Raw genomic sequence first — 16,141 nt, forward strand, 5'->3', positions numbered from 1 at the left:
AGAATATACATTCTTCTCTGGTGCTCATGGAACATTCTCCAGAATAGATCACATCCGGGGATGTAAATCAGGTCTCAACCAGTATCAAAAGATTGGGATCATTCCCTGCATATTTTCAGACCACAATGCTCTGAAGGTAAAACTCAATCACAAAAGGAAATTTAGAAAGAACCCAAATACATGGAGACTAAACAGCATCCTTCTAAAAAATGAATGAGTCAACCAGGATATTAAAGAAGAATTGAAAAAATTCATGGAAACAAATGATAATGAAAACACAACAGTTCAAAATCTGTGGGACACAACAAAGGCAGTTCTGAGAGGAAAATATATAGCGGTAAAAGCCTTTCTCAAGAAACAAGAAAGGTCTCAAATACACAACCTAACCCTACACTTAAAGGAGCTGGAGAAAGAACAACAAAGAAAACCTAAACCCTGCAGGAGAAGAGAAATCATAAAGATCAGAGCAGAAATCAATGAAATAGAAACTAAAAAACAATAGAACAAATCAACGAAACTAGGAGGGTTCTTTGAAAGAATTAATAAGATTGACAAGTCCTGGCCAGACTTATCAAAAGAAAATAGAAAGGACCCAAATAAATAAAATCATGAATGAAAGAGGAGAGATCACAACCAACACCAAAGAAATACAAACAATTATAAGAACATACTATGAGCAACTCTACGCCAACAAATTCAACAATCTGGAAGAAATGGATACATTTCTAGAGACATATAAACTACCACAACTGAAGCAGGAAGAAGTAGAAAGCCTGAACAGAACCATAACCAGTAAGGAGATTGAAAGAGCCATTAAAAATCTCCAAACAAACAAAAGCCCAGGGCCAGACGGCTTCCCAGGGGAATTCTACCAAATATTTAAAGAAGAATTAATTCCTATTCTCCTGAAACTCTTCCAAAGAATAGAAATGGAAGGAAAACTTCCAAACTCATTTTATGAGGCCAGCATCACCTTGATCCCAAAACCAGACAAGGATCCCATCAAAAAAGAGAATTACAGAGCAATATCCTTAATGAATACAGATGCAAAAATTCTCACCAAAATACTGGCCAATAGGATCCAACAGTACATTAAAAGGATTATTCAACACGACCAAGTGGGATTTATTCCAGGGCTGCAAGGTTGGTTCAACATCCGCAAATCAATCAATGTGATACAGTACATTAACAAAAGAAAGAATAAGAACCATATGATACTCTCAATAGATGCTGAAAAAGCATTTGACAAAGTGCAGCATCCCTTCCTGATTAAAACTCTTGAAAGTGTAGGGATAGAGGGCACATACCTCAATATTATCAAAGCCATCTATGAAAAACCCACTGCAAATAACATTCTCAATGGAGAAAAACTGAAAGCTTTTCTGCTAAGGTCAGGAACACGGCAAGGATGTCCGTTATCACCACTGCTGTTCAACATAGTACTAGAAGTCCTAAACTCAGCAATCAGACAACAAAAAGAAATTAAAGGCATCCAAATCGGCAAAGAAGAAGTCAAACTATCACTCTTTGCAGATGATATGATACTATATGTGGAAAACCCAAAAGGCTCTACTCCAAAACTGCTAGAACTTGTACAGGAATTCAGTAATATAAATTCAGGATACAAAGTCAATGCACAGAAATCAGGTGCATTTCTTTACACTAACAACAAGACAGAAGAAAGAGAAATTAAGGAGACAGTCCCATTTACAATTGCACCAAAAACCATAAGATACCTAGGAATAAATGTAACCAAAGAGGCAAAGAATCTATACTGAGAAAACTATAAAGTACTCATGAAAGAAATTAGGAAGACACAAAGAAATGGAAAAATGTTCCATGCTCATGGATTGGAAGAACAAATATTGTGAATATGTCTATTCTACCTAAAGCAATCTACACATTTAATGCAATCCCTATCAAAATCCTATGCATTTTTTCAAAGAAATAGAACAAACAATCCTAAAATTTATATGGAACCAGAAAAGACCTCGAATAGCCAAAGGAATATTGAAAAAGAAAGCCAAAGTTGGTAGCATCACAATTCCAGACTTCAAGCTCTATTACAAAGCTGTCATCATCAAGACAGCATGGTACTGGCACAAAAACAGACACATAGATCAATGGAACAGAATAGAGAGCCCAGAAATAGACCCTCAACTCTATGGTCAACTAATTTTTGACAAAGCAGGAAGGAATGTCCAATGGAAAAAAGACAGCCTCTTCAACAAATGGTGATTGGAAAATTGGGCAGCCACATGCAGAAAAATGAAATTGGACTATTTCCTTACACCATACACGAAAATAGACTCAAAATGGATGAAGGACCTCAATGTGAGAAAGGAATCCATCAAAATCCTTGAGGAGAACACAGGCAGCAACCTCTTCAACCTCAACCGCAGCAACTACTTCCTAGGAACATCGCCAAAGACAACAGAAGCAAGGACAAAAATGACTATTGGGATTTCATCAAGAATAAAAGCTTTTGCACAGCAAAGGAAACAGTCAACAAAACCAAAAGACAACTGACAGAATGGGAGAAGATATTTGTAAATGACATATCACATAAAGGGCTAGTATCCAAAATCTATAAAGAGCTTAGCAAACTCAACACTCAAAGAACAAATAAGCCAATCAAGAAATGGGCAGAGGACAGGAATAGACATTTCTGCAAAGAAGACATCCAGATGGCCAAAAGATACATGAAAAAGTGCTCCACATCGCTGGGCATCAAGGAAATACAAATCAAAACCACAATGAGATACCACCTCACACCAGTCAGAATGGCCAAAATTAACAAGTCAAGAAATGACAGATGCTGGCGAGGATGTGGAGAGAGGGAAACCCTCCTACACTGTTGGTGGGAATGCAAGCTGGTGCAATCACTCTGGAAAACCGTGTGGAGGTTCCTCAAAAAACTGAAAATAGAGCTACCCTATGACCCAGCAATTGCACTACTGGGTATATATCCTAAAGATACAAACATGGTGCTCTGAAGGGGCACGTCCACCCAAATGTTTATAGCAGCAATGTCCACAATAGCCAAATTATGGAAAGAACCTAGATGTCCATCAACAGATGAATGGATGAAGAAGATGTGGCATATATACACAATGGAATACTATGCAGCCATCAAAAGAAATGAAATCTTGCCATTTCCGATGACGTGGATGGAACTAGAGGGTATTATGCTTGGTGAAATAAGTCAATTGGAGAAAGACAAGTATCATGATTTCCCTGATATGAAGAAGTGGATATGCAATGTGGGGGGGGGTTGGGGGTAGGAAGAGAAAAAATGTAAGAAGGTGGGATTGGGAGGGAGACAAACCATAAAAGACTCAATCTTAAAAAACAGACTGAGGGTTGCTGGGGGGAGAGGGGACGGGAGAGAGTGGTGGGGATATGGACATTGGAGAGGGTATGTGCTATGATGACTGCTGTGAAATGTGTAAACCTGGTGATTAACAGACCTGTACCCCTGGGGGTAAAAATACATTATAGGTTTATTAAAAAAAATAAATTTAATAAAAAAACAAAACAAAACTTAAAAAATTAAGACACCAAGTATTTAAAATTGAAAAATTAAATTTAAATAAAGAGATGATGGTTGGCACTACAAGTCATTGTAAGGTACCTTAAAGGAAAGCCTCTCAGCTTATTTTTAAATAATTCAGATTTTTAATTCAATATAGTGTTATCATTTACATATACTTTTTGTGTCATGATTAGGTAAACATTTGGCAGACTAGGAACTATGCAGTTTAAGACTAATGCCTGACACTGTGGACCTCACATCAATTGTAACTGATTAGGAATTCCAGAATCTCCTACTATAACTTTTTCTGGTGATGGTAGGAAGCAAATATGAGCTTAGGTTTCAAAATTTAGAAAAAGGAAAGAAATCATCTCACTGATAACATAGACTCATTAACACCTCGGGATTCTGTCCCAAGATTTTGAACTAATTCAGGCTGCTGTGGTGAATGAGAAAGGAGGACATCCTCTTTAAGTAAAAAGGAAAAGGCTCTTCCTTGAGAACTATATTACCCGTCTTTATCTCCATAGTAGGAGAACTTCACTTCTCTTGAAACATTTTTTTTTAAAGATTTTATTTATTTATTTGACAGAGAGAGAGAGATCACAAGTAGGCTGAGAGGCAGGCAGAGGGGTTGGGGGAGCAGGCTCCCTGCTTAGCAGAGAGCCCAATGTGGGGCTCAATCCCAGGGCCCTGAGATCATGACCTGAGCCGAAGGCAGAGGCTTAACCCACTGAGCCACTCAGGCGCCCCTCTTGAAACATTTAAGCAGCTAGAAGTCTTTTTTTGTTTCAGCTAAAAGTCTTAATCAAATAAGAAATTACACTGGTGTGAGTTTTTCCTTTCAGTTTTACACTAGCTTAGCCTATCTAACAATAATGAATATGTGAAGCAGGTGCCTTTCTTCACAGTCATAGGGGAGTGGTCGAGAGCACAGACTCTAGAGTCAGACACTCTGGGTTCAAATCTCAGCTCTGCCACCTATTACTTGTACATCCTCAGAGAATATTCTTAGCCACCGTGGTGCCTCATGTGTCTCATCTGTAAAATGGAGATAATCATAGTATCTACCTCACAGAGTTGCTTTGAGAATTCAGTAAGTTAGTGCAATGTCTGACACCTAAAATATATTATTTTAAATAATAATTAAGTTCTCTTATTTTGCTTAGCATAATGCAGTCTAGTTTCATCCATGTTGTTGCAAATGGTAAGATTTCATTCTTTTTGATGGCTGAGTAATATTCCAGGTCACACACACACACACACACACACACACACACACATATCTTCTTTATCCATTCTATGTTAAGTGAAATAAATCAGAGAAAGATAAATAATCATGTATGGAATTTAAGAAACCAAACAGATGAACATAGGGGAAAGGGGAATAAAGAGAGAGAGAGAAAGAAGCAAACCATAAGAGACTCTTAACCATAGAGAACAAACTGAGCGTTGATGGAAGGGAGATGGGTGGGGGATGGGCTAAATAGGTGATGGGTATTAAGGAAGGCACTTATTTTGATGAGCACTGGGTATTAAAGTAATTGATTAATCAGTAAATCCTACTCACATATTAACTAGAATTCAAATAAAATTTTGAAATAATAAATAAGTAAGTAAAACCAAATTTTAAAAAATGAGTTCTTTTTAAATTTTTCTTCACTTCCTCTTTGTTTCATCAGTACAATTAGTAAACCATGAAATCTAGAAATGAAGAGAGGGTGGGGAATGAAAAAAGGCTGAAAGACTACAAAAACAATCCTTATTACTAAAATCATTTGAGGAAAGTCTAATTCACGCCCCTTAATCTTTAGCACCTAATATGTTGAAAAAAAAAGTGCTTATAATTTTTCCTATCTGTAGAATTAAAGTTTTAATTTAAACCATGTTTGATCTCATTTTTTAATAGACTATAAATTTGAAGCTCACAAATTACTCAATAAAGAAGATTGATTTTTCCTCTCTGAAATACAGGACTGTACAGATGATCTTTTTTATACTTCTCAAATTGAATACACATATAAATTGAATGTTTTATATAAGGATTGGAAGAAAATCCATATTCTTGAATCTCTTGTCCATATTAGCATTATCCAGATACACCTGTTTCTGTGATTGAAAGAGGAAACTAAGCCAGGCCAGAGATGATATTTGAATGATTCCTCAAGTTTGATCCTTAATCATTTGTAATATATTTTCCCCACATTTGACTGAGAGATGTTTGAATTTCTAAATAATTTTGTCTTCATAATTGTACTTGAACACAGGTTCTTGGATGAAGTACAGTCTTATTCTGGAGTGAACAAAATGAGTGTGCAGAACTTGGCCACTGTCTTTGGCCCTAATATCCTGCGTCCCAAAGTGGAAGATCCTTTGACTATCATGGAGGGTAAGTAAATGATTACCTTACATCCTCATCAAGAGAACAGTCAACTGTCTTTTGTTTGTTTGTTTTGTTTTTTCTAAACTTTACTTATTTATAGTCTCTATACCCAATGTGGAGCTCAAACTCACAACCCAAGATCAAGAGTCATATGTTATGCGACTAAGCCAGCCAAGCACTCCCAGTCAACTCTCTTTTGGTTGGTCTGAACCTTTTCTCTTCTAAGGAAACTAGAGAAATAAGTAACTCTATGGTAACTCCGTTTACTTTTTTTCCCATTTATTTATTTAGTTTTTAAATTAACATATAATGTATTATTAGCCCCAGGGGTACAAGTCTGTGAATCGTCAGGCTTACACACTTCACAGCACTCACCATAGCACATACTCTCCCCAATGTCCATAACCCAACCCCCCTCTCCATACCCCCCTCCCCCCCAGCAACCCTCAGTTTGTTTTGTGATATTAAGAGTCTCTTATGGTTTGTCTCCCACCCAATCCCATCTTGTTTCATCTTTTCCTTCCCTACCCCACAAACCTCCCACATTGCCTGGCAAGATTTCATTTCTTTTGATGGCTGCATAGTATTCCATTGTATATATAGACCACGTCTTCTATATCCATTCATCTGTTGGTGAACATCTAGGTTCTTTCAATAGTTTGGCTATTGTGGACATTGCTGCTATAAACATTCGGGTGGACGTGCCCCTTCAGATCACTACATTTGTATCTTTAGGGTAAATACCCAGTGGTGCAATTGCTGGGTCATAGGGTAGCTCTATTTTCAACTTTTTGAGGAAAACCATGCTGTTTTCCAGAGTGGCTGCACCAGCTTGCATTCCCACCAACAATGTAAGAGGGTTCCCCTTTCTCTGCATCCTCACCAGCGTCTGTCCTTTCTTGACTTGTTAATTTTGGCCATTCTGACTAGTGTGAGGTGGTATCTCATTGTGGTTTTGATTTGTGTTTCCTTGATGCCAAGTGATGTGGAGCACTTTTTCATGTGTCTATTAGCCATCTGGATGTATTCTTTGCAGAAGTGTCTGTTCCTGTCCTCTGCCCATTTCTTGATTGGATTATTTGTTCTTTGGGTGTTGAGTTTGATAAGTTCTTCATAGATTTTTGGATACTAGCTCTTTATCTGGTAAGTCATTTGCAAATATCTTCTCCCATTCTGTCAGTTGTCTTTTGGTTTTGTTGACTGTTTCCTTTGCTGTGCAAAAGCTTTTGATCTTGATGAAGTCCCAATAGTTTATTTTTGCCCTTGCTTCCCTTGCCTTTGGCAATGTTTCTAGGAAGAAGTTGCTGCGGTTGAGGTTGAAGAGGTTGCTGCCTGTGTTCTCCTCAAGGATTTTGATGGCTTCCTTTCCCACACTGAGGTCTTTCATCTGTTTGGAGTCTATTTTTGTGTGTGGTGTAAGGAAATGTTCCAGTTTCATTGTTCTGCATGTGGCTGTCCAAGTTTCCCAACACCCATTTGTTGAAGAGACTGTCTTTTTCCCATTGGACATTCTTTCCTGCTTTGTTGAAGATTAGTTGACCATAGAGTTGAGGGTCTATTTCTGGGCTCTCTATTCTGTTCCATTGATCTATGTGTCTGTTTATGTGGCAGTACCATACTGTCTTGATGATGGCAGCTTTGTAATAGAGCTTAAACTCTGGAATTGTGATGCCACCAACTTTGGCTTTCTTTTTCAACATTCCTCTGGTTTTTAAGGTGTTTTCTGGTTCCATATAAATTTTAGGATTATTTGTTCCATTTCTTTGAAAAACATTGATGCTATTTTGATAGTAATTGCATTAAACATATAGATTGCTTTAGGTAGCATATACATTTTCACAATATTTGTTCTTCCAATCCATGAGCATGGAACATTTTTCTATTTCTTTGTGTCCTCCTCAATTTCTTTCATGAGTGCTTTATAGTTTTCTGAGTACAGACTCTTTGCCTCTTTGGTTAGGTTTATTCCTAGGTATCTTATGGTTTTCGGTGCAATTGTAAATGGGACTGACTCCTTAATTTCTCATTCTTCTGTCTTGTTTTAGTGTAAAGAAATGCACCTGATTTCTGTGCATTGATTTTATATCCTGACACTTTACTGAATTCCTGTACAAGTTCTAGCCGATTTGGAGTAGAGTCTTTGGGTTTTCCACATATAGTATCATATCATCTGCAAAGAGTGATAGTTTGCCTACTTCTTTGCCAATTTGGATGCCTTTAATTTCTTTTTATTGTCTGATTGCTGAGGCTAGGACTTCTAGTACTATGTTGAATAGCAGTGATGAAAATGGACATTCCTGCCATGTTCCTGACCCTAGCAGAAAAACTCTCAGTTTTTCCCCATTGGGAATGACATTCACTGTGGGTTTTTCATAGATGGTTTTGATGATACTGAGGTGTATACCCTCTGTCCTTACACTTTGAAGAGTTTTGATCAAGAAATGATGCTGTACTTTGTAAAATGCTTTTTCAGCACCTATTGATAATATTATATGTTCTTGTTCTTGTTCTTTTTTTTCCTTATTCTTTCTTTTATTAATGTATTGTATCACATTGATTGATTTGTGGATGTTGAGCCAACCTTGCAGCCCTGGAATAAATCCCACTTGGTTATGGTAAATAATCCTTTTAATGTACTGTTGGATCCTATTGGCTAGTAGTATTTTGGTGAGAATGTAACTTCATTTATTGACTCCAGTTCTTCAAGGGAAAAATCTTCTCTTTGGGAGTTGGGCATTTTTTTTTTGAGTTTACTACACATAATAATTTACTAAAAGATTCCTCAGTAGCCTTATAAGAACAAATCAGCTGTGAAGTATTATGCAGGAATTAGAAAAATCTAGTTCACAAATCTAGCCTCATACAATTTTCAGCATGGAGGTTCCTCAAAATGTTGAAAATAGAACTGCCCTATGACCCAGCAATTGCACTATTGAGTATTTACCCTAAAGATACAAACGTAGTGATCCAAAGGGGCACGTGCACCCGAATGTTTATAGCAGCAATGTCCACAATAGCCAAACTATGGAAAGAAACTAGATGTCCATCAACAGATGAATGGATCAAGAAGATGTGGTATATATACACAATGGAATATTATGCAGCTATCAGAAAATTCATTAAGTAACTATTTTAATATTTTTTCCATATGTAAAACTTTATTCAAAAATTTTAAATGAATTAATGTACATAAAGTACCTAGAATACTGTCAGGTACATAAAAAGCCATCCTAACTACCATTATGACAGAGGAACTCCAAATGATATGTAAAACATTCTAGCCAGTACATATTAAGTTTATATATTGTTATTAACTTTGGGTTTTTTTGACTGATTTCAAGAAATAGAAAAAGATGGTCTTCTGTAAGATAATGCTGCTTATTAAACTGTGGTTTGAAATATGAATTGTTTTCTAGATGATAAAATGCTTCAAATTATTTTCCACAAGGAACTTCTATTTCTTTTTGTTTCCAGCAGGACTTACTGCTTGAATACCTTTCCTATTTATGGCCATTAGTAGTATTGTTGTTTTCTAAAAACTGGACTAACTGAACATTTAAGAATTTAATAAGGAAGAGGGAAGAAGAAAGAATGAGTAATTCATTTTTACTCTGAGCTTATTTAGAACAAAATATACTCCTGATACTGTTCCTTTCTTGAAAATTCTAAGATTTTCATTCCTCTATGTCTTTTTTTTTTAAGATTTTATTTATTTATTTGACAGAGAGAGATAACAAGTAGGCAGAGAGGCAGGCAGAGAGAGAGGAGGAAGCAGGCTCCCTGCTGAGCAGGGAGCCTGATGTGGGGCTTAATCCCAGGACCCTGGGATCATGACCTGAGCCAAAGACAGAGGCTTCAACCCACTGAGCCACCCAGGCACCTCTCCTCTATGTCTTATGAGACAGAAGGAAAGCGTTTAAGTGTTTGCTTGCATCAACTCAGCTTCATTTCCTTGTCAGATATTTAGGGCAATATCAACTGAATACCAGATTTGGGGCAGTAAGCTAGTTGGTCCAGAAAACTTAATTTCTTTTGGAAGAGTTTAGCAGACATTAGACGAATAAAATGTGAAGCTATAAGAAGCTTACAGGTCCTTTAGTGTATGGTTTTCTAAAACTTTTTAAAATATAAAATAGAATGTATATGGGGGTGCCTGGGTGGCTCAGTTTGCTAAGCATCTGCCTTCAGCTCGGGTCTTGATCCCAGGGGCCTGATATGGAGCCCTGAATTGGGCTCCCTGCTCAGTGGGAAGCCTGCTTCTCCCTCTCCCACTCTCCTTGCTTGTGTTCCCTCTCTCGCTATCTCTCTCTCTCTCTGTCAAATAAATAAAATATTTTTTAAAAATTTGAATGCATATGATAATGAAAACCACCAATAATGCACATACATACACATCGTAATGAAGTTATATAAGACAAATACTCTAGAAATCCCCACCCAGGTCAAGAAATATAACTTTTTTAAGCATCCCAAAGTCCTTTTCTGTGTCCTATTACTCCATCTTACTCCCACACTTACTTATAACTCTATTTTACTATATAAACATTTGTATCAATCACTTCCTTGTATTTCTTGATAGTTTTAACAACCAAATAGATTTCTTAGGCATTATATTTAACCTTTACTATTATTTTATTTGATATTTTTTAATGTCTTTGGCCCTAATATCCTGACTTCAGGAACATATAAAAAGGATAATGAACCAAAACCAGTGGGTTTTAATCCCAGGAAGGCCAACTTGGATAGCTATTTAAAAATCAATGTAATTCACCATATTAACAGACAAATTTTTTTTAATCCTCTCCTTGGATATAAAAAAGGTATTTTACAAAATCTAACACCACTCATGGTAAAGGCTGTCAGCAAATTAGAAATAAAAGGAACTTAACAAAGGTCACCTGTAAAAAAAAAAAAAATTAGTTATAATATTACACTTAATGGTGAAAGATGGACTGCTTTCCCCCCTAAGATTGAGCATAAGGTAAGATAGCCTACTTCCGGCACTTCGATTGTACCAGAAATCCTAGCTAGGACAAGAAAGTGTTAAGAAGGAATTAAAGACACACAAATTAGGAAATTGTAAACCTCTGTTTATTCACAGACAAGATGATAACTCATGTAGGAAATGCTAGGAAATCTACAAGGAAAGTTATTATAACTAATAAGTGAACTTACCAAGGTCATATGAGACAATGTCAATTTATAAAAATTCATTTTATTTCTATGCAATAACATTGATGGCAATTGAAATAAAAATATAATTTTAGAACAACACTTATAAATATCAAAAATTAGGGATAAGTTTAAGAAAATATGCACAAGACATACATCCTGAAGACTACTAAACATGTATTTAAAAAACTATATAAATGGGGAAATATACTATGTTCATCAATTAGAATAGTCAAAATCAATAAGCTATTCATTTTCCTAAAGTTTACCTATAGTCTCAACATAATTCTCAAACATATCAGGGAAAAAATTTATTTGTAGAAATTGACAATCTGCTTGTAAACCTTACACAGAAATAAAAATTATCCAGAATAGTCAAAACAATTTGAAAGGGAAAAAGAAAGTTGAAATATACTACTTGATTTAAGACTTAACTATAATGCTACAAATAATCAATGTAGTGTGGTAACAACATAAAGATGGTCATATAGATCAATGTAATAGAACAGAGTCAAGAAATAGACCTACACATGTCATCATTTGTTTTTGACATATGTGCCAAGTTAGTTCAGTGGGAAAGGGATAGTCATTTCAACAAATGATCCTGGAAGATTTCGTATCTGTTTTAAGAAATCCTCTATTCTTACTTCTCATAACTCAGAAAATTAACTTGAAATGGACCATAGACCTAAATGTAAGAGCTAAAAGCATAAAACTTAGGGAGGAAGATATAGGAGAAAAAACCTTATGGCTTTGAGTTAGTCAAAGACTTACTAAGACACAAAAATCTCTAACCATAAAAAAAATTGAGAATTTGGGCTTTATCAAAATTAAAACTTTTGCTCTTCAAAAGATATCCTTAAGAGAACAAAAAGGCAAGCCATAGAAATGAGGAATATAATGTGAATCAAATATCTGATTAAAGAATTTATTTTAAAGGTATATAAATAACTCACACAAATAATAGGACAGTGAAGCCAGTTGGGGGGAGGGGAATGAGTGAAAGATCTGAATTAGACATTTCATCAGAGATAAAGAAATAGCAAATAACACATAGAAAGATGCTCAGTATTTTTAGTCATTACAGGAATGCAAATTTAAGCTATAATGAGCTACCACTACACATCCTCTACAAAGTATAAAATTAAGACTTAAAATACTAGGCTTGGCTGGTAGAAATACAAAATGTTAGAGCTATTTTGCAAAGTTGGGGAGCTTCTTAAAAACTTAAAAACTTAACTTTTAACTTAACTTAAAAACTTAACTATTTATTAGCCATAAGACCCAACAGAGAGCAGTGTGCTAAGTATTTAGCCCCATATAAAGAAAATACATGTTCACCCAAAACTCTAGTCAAATATTCATATCAACTTTATTTCATAATAGCTCCAATCTGAAATCAGACCAGTTGTCCATCAATCAGTGACAAGATAAATAATTTTTGGAATATTCATAAAATGGAATACTACCCAGCAATGAAAATAATGAACTGTTGTTACATCCAACAATATGGATAAATCTCAAAAGTATTACACTCAGTGAATAATGCCTAGACACAAAAGACTTCATACTGTATAATTCCATTAATATGAAATTCTAGAAAAAGAAAAACTGTAGTGTTAGAAAGCAGATCAGTGATTACCATGGTTCGAAGGTGGGGATAGGGAATTGGCTACAAACAGGCACAAGGGAATTGCCTATTTCACGATTAGATGGTTTTTCCAGGACTGTCGTTTGTCAAAATTCATTATATAACTTACAGACATCTGTACATATACAGAATGACACATGTATAAGGTTAGGCATTGCAAAAACGCAAATTGGAACTACATTTCGTAGATGGCTGTCGTATACACCTGATAATGTATGTGTATTTTAAAGTCCTAGGTACCTTTAAAGGAAAGTTGAATTCTTATCCAATTCTTGTGAAGAAGTGCCTATAAAGTGGTATTTAAATTCAGCCTTTATAAATGTATACAGGTGAGGGGAAGTTCAGGATCCACATAGCACACTGGGACCCCCGAATCTGCTTGGACTCTTCAGAATGGGCTGGTGATCATAACCACTCGGACCTCATTATTTGGGCTTCAGGCTTTTCATTAGCAGCCCAAGGAAGAGAATGACAGAGAGCAGGAAATAAAAAGTAAAAAAAAAAAAAAAAAGAGTATATAGTGACACATACTTCATCATTACTAAGCTAGTCTTTCCGAAAAAGATATAAAAATTGAAAGAAAATCCCTTTGCAAGAACTATTGCCATTGATTATTCTGTATACTAGATGAAAGCAAAGCCTCCCAAGGTAGAAGAAAGAGATTTCTAGATCACTAGGGCCCTGACAGTCACTCTATAATTATGGCAGGTAACTTGTCATGACTGTTCACACACTTGTTATGGAGATCTTGGGAATGTCACTCTTCAATTAATTAAATGCCCTGCATAGTTCACAGCTCTGGTGAGAAGCACTGATGCTTCAGATGCTAATATTCTAGTGAAGGGAGGAAGCTCCGTTTTCCCAAAGTACTAGACAGAGGCATATATAATCGAGGCGGCTAATATTTGAAAGTGTGTCTGTCATATGAGCAAATAATGCAATAGGACTAAGTACACAAGTCTTCAAACAGTGCATAAACGACAGTGTTGACAGCCGTTTTAACTATACTAAAATCTTTTCATCAGATTCACTCCTACATGCACAGAAAATAGGATGACAGATTCAGAGGTGGCTAAAAAAGTAAAGATGGATATATAATACCATTCATCTTTTGAGTCCTTTTTCTTCCACAACTCTGATTCAATACATAGATGTCTTTTATTTAGTTTCTTACTTAGAACAACTCCAAGCTTACTTGTTGCTGCTACAGCTTAAATTCCAACAGCTGAAACATCTAGAATGAGGGCATGCTCTGGAGTAAGAAGACAAAGTATGACATTTCACCCTGGTCATTTATCATCTTGGTGGCCTTGAGCAAACAGCTGAACCTCTCTGAACCTCAATTTTCTCTTCTGAAAAATTTTAAGTCCTATCTCACAGCCTTTTGAGAAACTTAATTTAAAAGATGTAAGTGAAACATCTCCACCTAAATCACTGTTTCTCAAACTCCAACATACATAGGAGCCACCCGGAGATCTTGTTAATGTGCAAGTTCCCCGATTGAGAAGGTCTTCAGTGTGTCCTGCAAGTCTGAAGCTCCCAGGTGATATTAGAATCTGAACCAGACCCTTCCCTCTCCACCTGGAGAATTTTATTTCCTCCTGCTGCCCCTCACCGGGGAGGGAGGTGGGTGCTGCTGCTGAGAAGGGGACAGGTTGGATTACTGCTGATGTCATCTGGGAGCTGGTTAGAAATGTACAATCTCATGCCCCACCCAAAACATTTTAACAGAATCTCCAGGTAATTTGAATGAACACTAATGTTTGAGCAACATTGACCCAGAATCAGACCTGGCGCGTTGAAGATTTGGGATCTAAATGTACTGTTAGGTTTTGGATTATCACAGAAGTGTGCAGGATATAATGGATTTATACATTTTTTCATATTCAAAATTTGATTTTTGAATTACATTCAGAGTCAGATTTTGCCAACACGTTGCTTTAAGCTAAAGAGTGTCCTCACCCCAGCCAGATCAGGCCTCTGCTCTCTGACAGCTAGCCAGTTAGCAGCTGTTTTCGGTAGGAATCTGCATTGCCAAAGCCCTTGTCATAGTTTTCCCCACCAAATCTCAATTTAAGTATTTTGTATAGAAAGTACACTTACTAACTGGAATTTAAATTGTTTTTCTGTGTCTATTTACTGGAGACTATTCCTAAGAGCAACATCATATAAACCCAGTTAACACATCAAATTAGTATATTTCAAGTCAAAGCAAAGATGATTGATGTCTCCATTAGCCTATACTGTTTATTGTGGGTCATGAATAAATGAATACTTAAGGAGTTTCTTGGGTTATTGAGGGGGAAGGGACTCCAAGTTAGGAAACTACTTGAGAAGCCTACTTAATGGTGATAGCCAGTTTTAAGGGATAGGAGCTCAGCTTGGAAGGCAGTGAGAAATATGTGAAAATATTCTTGAGATTTAAGCTAGTATTCCATAAAACCTGAGAAGTCCATTGATTTTTTTTTAATGAATTACTGCTTTTAATAATGGATTAACTTTTTTATCCTTTATTGTCTTGAGTTATTTTTGCTGTCTGAAATTTATACTCATTTCTAATTCATCCTTTACAGTGCATAGTGAAGATACAAGAATCAAATAGAAACCATGGTATTTTCATCTGTGTAAGAAAATTATTTTCTTCCTCATAGGACTTTTCATCATTTAAAATGTCCTGCCTAATGCTTTGTTGTTTCTTGTAGAGCAGGTTTGGTAGTAACAGATTCTCTCAGTTTTTGTTTATCTAGCAATGTCTTTATTTCCCCTCCATTTTGAAGCATAGGTTTGTTGGACATAGAATTCTTGCTTGACAGTCTTTTAGTATTTTGAATATCTTATCGCATTACCTTCTGGCAATGAGAAATCAGCTGTTAATCTTACTAAGGATCCCTTGTACATGAGTTGTTTCTCTGTTCCTTTCAAGAGTCCTTCTTTGTTTTTGGTTTAAGACAGCTTTACTACAGTGGGTCTAGGTTTGGATCCTTTGACATCTATCTAGCATGGAATTTGGTGATCCTTTTGGATATACAGATCATGTTTTTCATCAAACTGGGACATTTTCAGCAATTATTTCTTTAAATATTCTTTCTCTTATGGGACTCTCCTTCTGGAACTACCATTAGGCATATGCTGGCATACTTTATGGTGTCCCACAGGTCTGTGAGGCTGTTTATTTTTCTTCCTTTATTTTCCTTTATGTTTTTTGGACTGGATAACGTCAGTTGACCTATTTTCAGGTATAACATACTTTCTTCCGCCTGCTCGTATCTGCTGTTGTTTCCCTCTACTGATTTTTTTTTCATTTCAGTTTTTATACTTTTAAACTCCAGCATATCTATTTGGTTCATTTTTTATACTTTCTGTCTCTTTATTGATAATAAATAAATTGGTGAAACATTAT

The 16,141-nt window shown here is 36.0% G+C and overlaps 1 protein-coding gene across 8 annotated transcripts in view; it reads left to right on the top strand.

Annotated features, from left to right (window-relative positions):
* ARHGAP24 (Rho GTPase activating protein 24) overlaps window positions 1–16,141 on the top strand; it is a 509,415-nt gene that overhangs the window by 485,402 nt on the left and 7,872 nt on the right. For all 8 annotated transcript variants that reach the window (XM_032332776.1, XM_032332774.1, XM_032332777.1 and 5 more), the window contains one exon: window positions 5,803–5,924. In XM_032332776.1, the coding sequence (XP_032188667.1) occupies window positions 5,803–5,924 (122 nt within the window). The remainder of the gene's footprint in view (window positions 1–5,802; window positions 5,925–16,141) is intronic.

The sequence above is a fragment of the Mustela erminea genome, chromosome 2, assembly GCF_009829155.1.
Source record: "Mustela erminea isolate mMusErm1 chromosome 2, mMusErm1.Pri, whole genome shotgun sequence".
NCBI lineage: Eukaryota > Metazoa > Chordata > Mammalia > Carnivora > Mustelidae > Mustela > Mustela erminea.